The sequence below is a fragment of the Acomys minous genome (assembly GCF_964271855.1).
Source record: "Acomys minous genome assembly, chromosome: 9".
NCBI classification, from domain to species: Eukaryota; Metazoa; Chordata; class Mammalia; order Rodentia; family Muridae; genus Acomys; species Acomys minous.
The window spans coordinates 107614551-107626757 of record NC_140490.1 but is presented as its reverse complement, the minus strand read 5'-3'; the positions used below and the strand labels follow the sequence as shown (position 1 = coordinate 107626757).

At 39.8% G+C, this 12207-nt stretch overlaps 1 protein-coding gene across 18 annotated transcripts in view; it reads right to left on the bottom strand.

Moving 5' to 3' along the window:
- PPFIA2 (PTPRF interacting protein alpha 2) overlaps positions 1 to 12207 on the bottom strand; it is a 438359-nt gene that overhangs the window by 331682 nt on the left and 94470 nt on the right. For all 18 annotated transcript variants that reach the window (XM_084794262.1, XM_084794271.1, XM_084794252.1 and 15 more), the window contains exon 3: positions 2289 to 2342. In XM_084794262.1, the coding sequence (XP_084650388.1) occupies positions 2289 to 2342 (54 nt within the window). The remainder of the gene's footprint in view (positions 1 to 2288; positions 2343 to 12207) is intronic.

Below are 12207 nucleotides of genomic sequence, written 5' to 3'. Positions count from 1 at the left end.
GTATTACATCCTGAAAACAGATTCCTCTCCCTCTTTCCTTCCTGTCCCTCCCACCTCCCGTCTTCCCCAGATCCAGTCCTCCTCTGTTTCCCTTCACTAAAAAAAAAGAAGTCTTCCCATGGATATCAACTAAATATGGCATAACAAGTTCAATAAGACTAGGCACAAAGCCTCCTATCAAGGCTGGAGAAGTCAGAGTTCATTCCTACAGGCTGTAACTACACAAGTAATTAATTTTAACATGTAAGTTTTATATCAGACTTTTGTCACCACCTGCTAAAGAAAGGAGTATAGTTTTGTTAGGAATAAAGAACAAATCCTTTTCAAATCAACTAGCCTCCACTTAAATAATTCTTGTAGAACTCTGTGAACAGGAGATGGTGGTAACTTGAAGAAGATAAATTAATTCTGATACAGCTCTTTGTATGTTACATGCGCTGTATAAAGCAGGAGGTGAAATATACTGCCTGAGCAGTCGCCTATAACATTTAAGTATGGCATCATACGTCAGTCACGTCAGTTGGCTTTCAGAGTTCACTTATATTTCATCGTTCCGCACATTATAATGCTGGAAGTTCTGTGGAGAATGTAAGTAGCTGTCTGAGCCCAGAACATGTTTCCTGTATGAATGCAGATGATGATCACAGAGAGGAAATGGTAAATGCTGCTGAGCAGGAAACAGCTGCAATCAAAAATATCCTTTTAACATTCACTGATGCTTTAATGGATACATTTGATTTATCTGAATTTGATAAATTTGAGTTGCTCATTGTCCTAGTTATAGTGTCACTATAATGAAACACCATGACCAAAAGACAGAGCTGGAGGAGGGAAGGGATTTATTTGGTTTACACTGCTATGCCGTGGCCCATCACTGAAGGAAGTCAGGACAGGAACTCACACAGGGCAGGCACATGGGGACAGGAGCTGATGTGGAGGCCATAAAGAGGTGATGTCTATTCGCTTGTTTCTCAGAGCTAGACCCCAGGACCACCAGCCCAGGGATGGCACCACGCACAGTAGAATGGGTCCTTCCACATCAATCACTGATTAAGAGTACGCCCTCAAGCTGGATCTTTATGGAGGCTTTCCCTCTATTGACGTTCCTTCCTTTCAGATGACTCTAGCACTTGTCAAGTTGACATAAAACCAGCCAGCATGTGCACACTCCTCATTAAATCTCACCATACTTAAATAAAGCAATGATAAGAGTTCATATATAGACCATTTGCTAACAAAAACAGCATGTGACTTATTACTTGGTTTACATACGTTGATGTTGTTTCTCAAGCCTGAACTCACTGGGAAATCATCTCAGTTAAGGTCTGCTGCAATCAGTTGCTCAGGAAAGAAACAAACATCCAAAAACGATGATGCTCTAATACACCAAGCTCCTCTTATGGCTTAAGATTTACCCTTAAGAACTGTGGTAATAGTTAACTGGTTAATCACTGGCCACGCAAACATTAGGGCCAGGTTTGGATACCCTGATTGGCCTGGTGCCCACCTGTAATTCTAGGTTTGGCTCACTATAGGAAACTGGTTAGTAAGAATGGTGACAGAATTGATTTCTGGTTTTTCATGAGAGACTGTGTCTCATTGAATCGGTGGAAGAGCAATTGAGGGTTCTTCCTAACATTTACTGTGGGACTTCACGTGGATCCATGTGTCCCCTAACATGTGCTCATATACACGGAAACATGTATACATACACACACACACAACACATATACTCATATTAAAATGGAAAAATACAAATATATATTACTAAGAACTTGACAACTCATTCCTTAAATGTCTAAAAGACTTTTGGGATACGTAGTATCAAAATATACATTATCAAATACATGTATTCGAAAAAACAGGGTCAAACATCAATACAAAGTGTAGCATGGCTTTAATTTTTCTCTGTAAAATCAAAACACTTTGAAATTCAAACCTAATAATCAAATTTAGATTATAAATTCTTACGTTAGTACAGCCTATTATTAGAATAGAAAATATTTATATTTTCTAACACAACATTTTTTTTTTTTGCTCTTTATACTGGGATTCAAATCTAGGGTGTTGTATATGCTAGGCAAACATTCACCAGTAAGCCAGAACATCAATTTTCTATTTCTGTGCTACCAGTTTGGATGTAGATTGGTTGAGAATGTACCACTTTTTAAGCACCAGATCACCCCTAAATCAACATTGTATTTTAATAAGCCTCAATACATGGCACATAGTATACAGTAACTCTCAGATCAATGTAACACTTATATCTAATGAAAGGTCTAACTTACCGGTGGATCAGCCCCCTTAGAACCAGTCAGCCCTCCTGTTAGGGATTCGATGTCCTGAAAAAGGGAGAGGTAACATTGTAAATGCTGCTCAATAGCACAGACATTACCAAGTCCCACAGTGTAGTGTCATTGTCAGCAAAGCCATGATGTTTCAGGTTGCATGTGTGTGTGTTTGTGTGTGTGTGTGTGTGTGACAATATTGGAACCCACAAAACTATAAAAATAGCCTACATGTAGATTATTTTCTCTAACTCTTTACAATCTGTAAAAGTAAAAATAAATGTGAGAGATTCAAGATGGTGGCAAGCAGCATGGACCATGTTTAGAAGCTCCAGTAAACAATTCAGGGAATTTCATCGAATTATGAACCAGGAACACAAAGCTCCCCACCACACTATAGTGGGAGTGCTCCACAGTTCAAAAGGACCAAAATACAGAAAACCTGCGTACCCCTGCACACGGGAGGAGTGTGAAATTTCTTGGACCAGAGAAGCAGCATCAGTGGCTGAGGTTTGCAGCTGGGAACCCTCCAGCAGAGGTGATTGGCATGGTAACCAGTGGGAATTGCTGTGGGAGAGGGAACTCAGTGCAAGATTTGTGCCCCGCAACCATAGCTGAACTCGGCGTGTGGTTTGGTCCCCATGACCCAAGCTCAACTCGACGCAAGGCTCGTGCCCTGAGACCCAAACTGGACTCGGAGTGAGGTTTGATCCCTGAGATTCTAGGTGAGCTCGGCATGTGGTTTGGGCCCAGAGAACCTAGGTGGACTTGGTGGGCATTTTGGGCCCAGAGACTGTAGCTGAGCTTGGCGCATAGTCCTGGCCCTGAGACTTTGGATGGTCTCAACGTGCAGTCTGGGGCCCAGCATCCCTAGCTGAGCTCAGTGTGGTTTGGGTCCTGAGACTCTAGCTGAGCTCAGAATGCATTTGGGCCCAGAGTCCCTGGCTGAACGTGGGGGGCAATTTGGGTCCAGTGAACCTAGCTGAACTCAGCAGATGGTTTGGGCCCAGAGAACCTAGCTGAACTCAGTGACCTCAGTGTGTGATTTGGGCCCGAGACCCTGATTGGACTCAGCACTAACTGGACTAAGTGTGTGGATTAGGCCCAGAGTCCTGCTTGAGTCCAGAGACTGGTTTATGTCCAGAGATGCAAACTGGACTCAGTGTGTGTTCAGTTTAGGCCCCATGACACTAATCTGGATTCTGTGAGTGGTCTGAGTCCTGAAACGCTACTGGGAACCACAGACCAGTAGCACATCAAAGTTCCAGGACTAAGGAAATCTTGGGGAGACAGGGAGTAGAGTGGCCTTTAGACCCCCTCCACCTGACTAGCTTCAGTCCCTGGAGAGCTTTGGTGCTACAAGAGGACACAGAAGGCTGTGGAAACTTTGGCCTGACTCAATGCACATACAGAGATCCAGGACGATTACAGGACCCACAGTACAGGGGAGCTGGGGATCACTGGCTGTGAGAGACCCAAACTACAGGGATAGCCTCCTACCATCCAGACCAGTGAAGCATCAGAGCTTCTGGCCTAGGGAACTTGGGAGAAAATGGGTGAATCTATCCCCAGACTCCCTCCACCCAACTCCGGAAGCTACCTGCCAAAAACAGAGATGGCAAGAAGCCTAAAGGACAGCATAAAATCACACACAAAGAACTCCAAAACAATATGGCATCTCCAGATCCCAGCTATCTCAAAGAAAACAACCCAGAGAACTCAAACATAATGGAAATGCAAGAAAATAACCTCAAATCCTTAGTAATGAGAATGATAATGGAGGAAACAAATAAAATTTGTAATCAAATGCAGGAAGATGCAGCCAAACAGGTGGAAGACATAAAAGAGGCCTGTAGAGAGGCACGGGAAAAAATCAGGAAAATACAAACAACCAGATGAAGGAAATCAATATAACTCTTAAGCTCTGAAGGCCTATAAAGAGGCAATGGAAGAAACTCAGGAATATACAAACAATCAGATGAAAGAAATCAATAAAACAGTTCAATATCTGAAGATAAAAATGGATTCAATGATAAACACAGACAGAAGAAAAACGGGTACGTAAGAGCTCAGAGAGGAAGGCGAGCAACACAGAGGCGAGCCTGTTTAACAGAATCCAAGAGGTGGAGGTATGAATCTCAGGTCTAGAAGATACAAGCATAGATCTTGAAGCAACCATTAAAAGAAAACGCTAAATCTGGAACAATCTTGGCACTAAACATCCAAGAAATCAAGGACACCATGAAAAGAAGCCCCCATGAGCTTAGGTTACTTGACTCTGTTGGTTTTGGAGTTCTTTTTCCTTCTGGGTCTTTCTATCCTTACCATCACTTGTCCACAAGACTTCCCCAGCATCAACCAATGTTTGCCTGTGCATCTCAGGATCTGTTTAGATCCATTGCTGGGTGGAGCCCCTCAGAGGACTGTTATGCTAGGCTCCTGTCTGCAAGCATAGGAAAGTATCATTAATAGTGTCAGGTGTTGGCTTTCTCACGTGGGGCTGTCTTAGCGTGGGGCAGTAATTTGTTGGACAGTCCCTCAAACTCTGTTCCATCTTTGTCTCTGCAGTTCTTGTAGGCAGGCTAAATTTTTTTTTAGGCTGAAGGTTTTGTGTTTGGGTTGGCATTCTACTCTCTCTAAAGAAGTTTAACTTAACTACCTCTTACCACCACTACCGTCCTAATCTCTTCAAGTAACTCAACCGTGTAAACAGCAATCTAATTGTTATCTATAGACTTATTCTTATCTCCCATTTTATCCTGCATTTTCTACTTTGATTTCTAATTTGGTTTTTAAAATTCTTATCTAAGACCTGTTTGTGGTCTGTCAAAAATATTAGAATAAAACTCAGCTTATCATTATGTTCTGTCTTACCCTGTGTGATTTTGACTTAGACAATTTCTCTAAAGGCATCCTTTGCCACCATACTAGTCTTAACTAATTTACTAATTAATGAGCAATAAGATTTGTGCCTTCTGCAGTAGAGCCTTTGCCTGTTATTTAATCTGGTCAAGGTGCATGTTTATCAAATACCTTTCTAGTTCATTAACTGACTCACTTTACTTACAAATATGATTAACTGTAAAAATTAACTTGTTTAACTTAGTTAATGTTGCACCTAGGGAAAAATGGTTGAACCCAAAGAGGTTGAAAGGAGTGTGTATAATGAAGTAGTATCTCAGAGAGGTATGGGGTAGTTTGGCAGATCCAGGTAAATGGTGAATAACTGAGACTGATAGTAGCTGAAAGTTATAGTAACCCGTAAGAATGAAAGAACATTGAAGAAAGTACTGTTTGTCAATATCCAGCTGGTGATGAATGCTCACCCTGGGCTTCTACCAAGATTATCATACAGTGAAGTTCAAAGTAAGATCGAATGTAAAGTGACTGAGTCAATGAATATTCATACAACAACATTCTGATAAAAATCTCAGAAGCTCAGGGTATGTGTGATAAATATTTCTTACTTTTATAGAAACGCATTACTTGGAAAGCATAGAACAAGGCTATTGTGTTTGCACAATGAATCTTCATAAAATTCAGAAATGAACAAAATAATGAATTACTTTCCCAAGATCACACAGCTGGTGAATGCAGGAAATTGCTTTGAAACCCCAGTGTTATAACCTCAAGCCTAGTTTACTTTGGATTCTGTCATATATTACTAAAGAGACATCCACTCAAAAGAAATGCCCTTGGCTCTGTGTGATCTCATCTTAAGGATCCATACATACCAAGGCTTTTAGCTCATAGGAATGGATAAAAATATGTATTTAGAAGACTTAATAGGTAACACAAAATACATTAAATTTATTTTCTGAGGAAGTATTGACAATATCCATGATGCCTATACCACTGTATAATGAATAAATCAATGTTTGAGCCATTTCCCAAACAAAGGTGCCTATTATAAGGACATATTTCAGAGATAGTAAACTAGTATCAATAATGTTTATTTTTGCATAACTCTTTCTGTAAGTTTACATCAGAAGGAATAGGTGAGGAAAGACAAATTTTCTTTTAAGGAACGATTTAATTTTTTTCACATGCTGCTTAATGGAAATAATCTTTTATCAAAAAAAAAAATCCCATCTCCTTAAGGCTAACACCAAGATAACAAAGTTGAATTTCTTAATGAGGTTTAAGCTGCTACTGTTTCCTAGGCAACATTACAGGGTAAATTCCCTGAAGGACAGAGAAGTAGAAAGTACACAAACCAATTTTATAAATCTTACCCGGGGAAGCAAAACTTCATTGCCCAAAGTTCTAAAAAAAAAAAAATATTTTCTGTTGCTTTGAACATAGTCCATCTCAAATGTGAACTATCTTCCAGGTGTGGAATTAACTGCATCCAAAATGAATGGCTGACTATGCGTTGTGACTGAGATAGTATGGAGTTCATGGGCGAAAGAAAATGGTAAATAAATCAAATCAAAGCTTTTATAGCATTCAGGGGGTTGTGGGGAATCAGAACAGAAAAAAATCAGATAAAAACATTCTTTGAATGCTTAGTCAACATAAAGTACCACACCAAATCTAATGTAGGGGATTCACTCTTTCATATATTTCTTCTCCTTCTTTTTTTTAATCTAAGGCAGAGCCAGGGCAAAGAACAACCTATGAAGAAATTCTAAGAACTGAAACATTAAACTTAACGTAACAGTTGTAGTAGTAAATTATATAGGTGATTTTTCATACTTCCATAATTGTATTTAGTTTTAGACTATATATTAAGGTTCCATAGAAACTAGTTAGGTAACAGTAATTAGCGCTGACTAGGCAATTGTTATAACTCACGCCAATGTATGATCTCCAGTGTTTCATTAAACAGCATCTTAGCTCTCTTAGCTGATATCATCTCATATTTTCAAGATGGTTGGTCTGGGACTTTTACTGTTTAATGACTTGACAAAGGTCATACAACTAACTAATAACTGTTTAAGACCAAACAAAGACTCCCAAGGCGGTACATTCCAATAGCTATGTGCTCTTGAATCAGCTGACGTGTGAGTAGATCCAAATAGTTTGGTTCATGTTTCTAATTTTAAACTACTCTTTTGGGGCACAAATCTAAATGGGGCAGATCACAGGAATCAAATATATGATTGTGTCAGCAGTGCATAAGACAGGGATTTTTGAAGGAAGTAACAGATTGACTTTCTGCCTTTTCCAAGGTGTGTTTTCATTGAAGTGCCTTCCTTATTATGTGGGGTTTTTTTTGTTAATTGTTTGTTTGCTTGTTTGTCTGTTCATTTGCACTGCCTCTCCTCTCTTCCCTTGTATGTCTCGGGTAATAAAAATTACTTTTGAAGAATAGTTGGCACTATCTCACCTCTTTTCAACCTTTGTAGATGGTAGCACCTCTTTGTTGAAACAGATGAAACGTAACCAAACTAAAACAGCTTTCTTCTCCTCCTTTTCCATTTCTATCACAAACTGACTATCAGATTTATTGCTCTATTGATATTTCTAATATACAGTCATCCAATCTGGGTATCTGACAACCAACTCACACAGTCAGCCATTTATTTCCTTCTCAATCTATTCCTAATTACTTTTATTCCTAACCTATATTTAGTACCTTAGTTCATAGCTCTAAATCATCTCCTCTTACACTCCTTCTGGCTTTCTCAGAACCTTGTGTTCATTAAGCTTCCTTTTCCACTATTGATCTTCTATGATCTAATCTCCAAGTCTGAAGACAGCATCTGCTTTACTTGGAAGCTTGTTAGAATGTGTTTTCTTGGGTCTTTGGCCATATGTGCTGACTGGGAAGCTCTGTGTTTAAGGATCCCTGAAGATGACTGTAATTCAGGCAAGAATTTGAGGGTACCATGCCAAAGGAATGAAATTCAAGTGCTAAGCTAATATCTATAGACTACTTCACCTCTCAATATTCAAGACCTCTGTTTCTCCTCCCACTCTCTGTCTCTCTCTGTCTCTGTCTCTGTCTCCTCCCTCCCTCTCTCTGTCTCTGTCTCTGTCTCTGTCTCTGTCTCTCTCTCTCTCTCTCTCTCTCTCTCTCTTTCACACACACAGATGCATACCCACACACTTTCGTGTGAATGTATGTAAATGAGCATGTGAATTGTTCTTTTACTACACATTTTATTACACATGTATAATATATACTCATATTACCCACCATTGTCCTCTTATCCCATCTTCTCATCCACTAACCCCCTTCCTCCCAATATGTCTACCTTGTCATCTCCTATATATTTTATTTTTGATTGCTTGTAGCCCATTTTATTTAATAAGCGTTATATGTAGGACTATAAAGTTACTTTTATCAATGGCATCTTACCATTGGTCACACGCCTTTTTTATGTGACTTCTTTCCTTCTCAGAAGCCATTAATTGCCTACAGCTCCTCAGGGATCAATGGAGCCTAATAAAGGCCTCCCCACTGCATGATAAAATGTTGATGCGCCCTGTCTTGCACAGTTCTTATGCATGTGGCTACTGACGCTTTGAGTTCATGGTGCAATTACATGTCATGAGCAGAAGAAACCTCTAGTAAAGAAAAAAGAAACCCCTAGTAATTGTGGAGTTCCTGCAATCTCTACTGCGGTCAGAGAAATGATCCTCTAGAGTCAAGAAGGAAACCCTGTTCATCATGACCTAGCCAGGCTGGCTCAACCTTCAAGAGTCTGAGCCTGATAAGTTTACTATAAGCATATTTAAGCACAGAACAATCTGGGGGAAAAGTTTCCTGGGGTATTACAATCCCATAGCCAGGTACACAAGGAGGAATAGTTACAGAAAAACTTAATTCGAAGTACATGTCACTTCTTCCAAGGAGAAGAGTTCTAAAGATAGTCTACACCTGGTGTCTTAAGGGCCTAGGAAGTGATCTGGTGTTGCCTCTGACATACAGATATCATTACGATCATTTGAGTCCTGGCTGTGAGCACTTGGGGGAGCCCTTGAATATACAGATACGAAAAAGGTCACTTAGACTATTAGCCAATTCGTGTCCAGCTTGTAGACACTTGATATGGCCTGGCCCTTCATATAATGTAGATTATCAGGATATCAATCACACCCAATTCCCAGGCTCTGGATGGAAAAAATAAGTTATCCATCTTCTCTGAAAAGACAACCCAACTTGCTTAACAGTTTCCCCTAATGATCTATAGATCTATATAGATGCTAGGACCTTCATGCATCCAACAGGTGATGTCTCCACTATGGAAAATAGCACTCCCTCCAAATTGCTAATTTTTCTTTATTTTTAATAATGTAAAACACCTATACAAAAAATGTGATCAAATATGAGGCACCAGAGTACATGTGAAAGTCAGACCCCACTCTCCACTCAGCTGTGGAGAATGAATGTCCTGTCCATTGGCTAGATCTGGGTAGGAGTTTGAAGTTTATGGACTATACTGTCCTCAGCTGGTGCCATAGTTTGAGCGGGACCTCAGGGCCCAAATCTGCCTATCATAATGTTCTTCTTGTAGACCTGGGGTATTCAGAGGAAGGCTAGCAGGCTACCAAGAAGAGACTTGATACCCTATGAGCATATACAGGGGTAGGAAGTCACCCTCAGTCACAGTCATAGAGGAGGGGAGTAAGGGGAAAGTGGATGGAGGGAGAAATGTGAGGATACAAGGGAGGGGATAACCATTGAGATGTAATATGAATAAATTAATAAAATAAAATTTAAAAAAAGAAATACAACATTTAAAAAAAAAACAACAACAAAACCGTGATCATTTAATTCACTCTTCCCCTTTTCATCTTCTGCCATAGTTCTCCTAACAAGTCCTTGTCCCAACTTCATGTCTTTCTTTTTTTCCTTTATAGCCCAAGACATGTGATCAATTCTGTCCATATGTGCATGGGTATGGGACCATCTAATGGAAACATGCTTGTTGCCATATCCTCAATAAATAATATCTAGTACCCCCAACCCCCACCTTATAGCAGCTATCTACTGCCAATAATAAGGAATGGGAACTAGAGTTAATCTACCCTGTTTATATCAGGATTTTTGTAGTATTATATTTGTAGTATTAAGCCTCTGTGGGTCTTTGGAAGGTAACCATTGCTACTATTGGATCATAGTTATGATTACTATAGTTATCTTAAGAAGATAGTGTGTCACAGCAGTCCTCTGTATCTGCAGGCTACTACAGTTTTTCCACCTCCTCTTGTCTTGGCACCAACTGGTAAATGAATAGGAAAGGAGTAACCACTGAATTTCTTATTCCCCACACTTTGACCAATTGTGGATTTCTTCCTCATACTACCCATGGCAAAAAGGAACTTCAGTGACAAACAGTAAGAGCAGATCAGGTGTATTGTTGATACTTAGAGGGTAATTTGATAGTCCAGCCATTCAGTAAAATAAAAAGAGTAGGTCCTACACTTAAAGACATTTGACCTCTATAGCTATGGGCTTTTGAACAAGATTATAGTTCCAAGCATGATATCATCTCTGGTGGAGAAGAGTTCAAATCTAAATACAAAGCAATAGTTAAGTATTTTGTAATAGCCATGCCACCATTGGCAATACTTATCATGTTGGGGCAGTACTGCAGTATGCAGATTCCAGCACTGGCTAAGACCATTTCATCTTTGTTTCTCAGAAATATACATAGCAACTTTTGTCAGCATGAAAGCTAGCCAGCAGGGAGGAAATTCCCCAGTTGGCTCGAGATTCATTTCTCTATGTCCTGCAGCCAAAGAGTGTGATGTCATCAGCAATAGGATCATGCCATATAGCTATGATGGACACCCAAGGACGATGGCAATAACTTCTGGGGCTTCCCTTGTCAATAACTGGTAGAGATACGTCTGTGCCTTGTACTGTGAAATTCAATTAGTAATCCATGCCTTCTGGTAGTGATATTGTCGGTATCATCTATGTCTTCTCTCTCTCTCTCTCTCTCTCTCTCTCTCTCTCTCTCTCTCTCTGTAATTTTCATTTCAATACAAATGGAACACAAGTAAAATCGAGGTAAGTAAGTAGAAATGGGACTTTTGGAAAGGATCCTTTAACAGGGGAGACTTTAGATGAAAGGAAGGTAATGGGGTTAACACTGGGAATGGAAAAGCTTAAGAAGGGATGAGTGTGGGAATATAGGGCAGTAGGTGGAGGGAAGAGAGTGCTAACAAGGTAGCTGGTGTGAAAAGTCATACAGAAGCCTACTACTTTGCTCCAAAAAGTTCCTTTCAAAAAGCAAGTAGAGAGATAGTAGAGCACATGTGGAAAGAAGTAAGGGTAGATAGTGGGTGTTAAAAGATTAATCTGTCTTAGGAGTGAAGTCATTGGAAAGAAAAGAAGGTAATGGGTACTGGGCCAAACAAAAGGGTGTATGAAAGGGACTTATGGAAACCCACTAATTAAAAAGATAACTTCAAAGTACACCTTATAACGAAGAGTTCAAATGGAATTGCCACACATGAGTGGTCATTGTGACTACCAGGAGACATGAGTTATTGAGTGAAAATTGCACTATAAGATATACAGTATCTCCCTCTGTGTCAAGGAGGCCCCAGAGGTCTGCATCTTTTTTTTGTCCATGGCCATTGCATAATGCAAATGTGGGGTGATTTTCTCAATTTATCCTCACTACTTCTTCTGAAAATGTGTCTATTCTATCACAGTGGATTAGTTTCTCCTCATCAAGACAAACGTTGGTCTTTGGCTCTATGCTTTCACAACACAGAATCTTCTGTCTAAAAAGACACTCCTGCCTCTTGGGCAAATCTATCATCTGTGGAGACTCAGTCAAAAATTGTCTCTCAGGAGCATTGTCTAAGTCCCCCTTGCTGTTGGATTGGCTATATGTGGCTTCGCCAGAGCCTACCTCTTAACTCTTTTACTGTATCATTTTATATTTATCATTTTCATCATTTGCCTGAAGACTAATTATCTGAATTCCTTATTTATTATCTTTGTATCTTC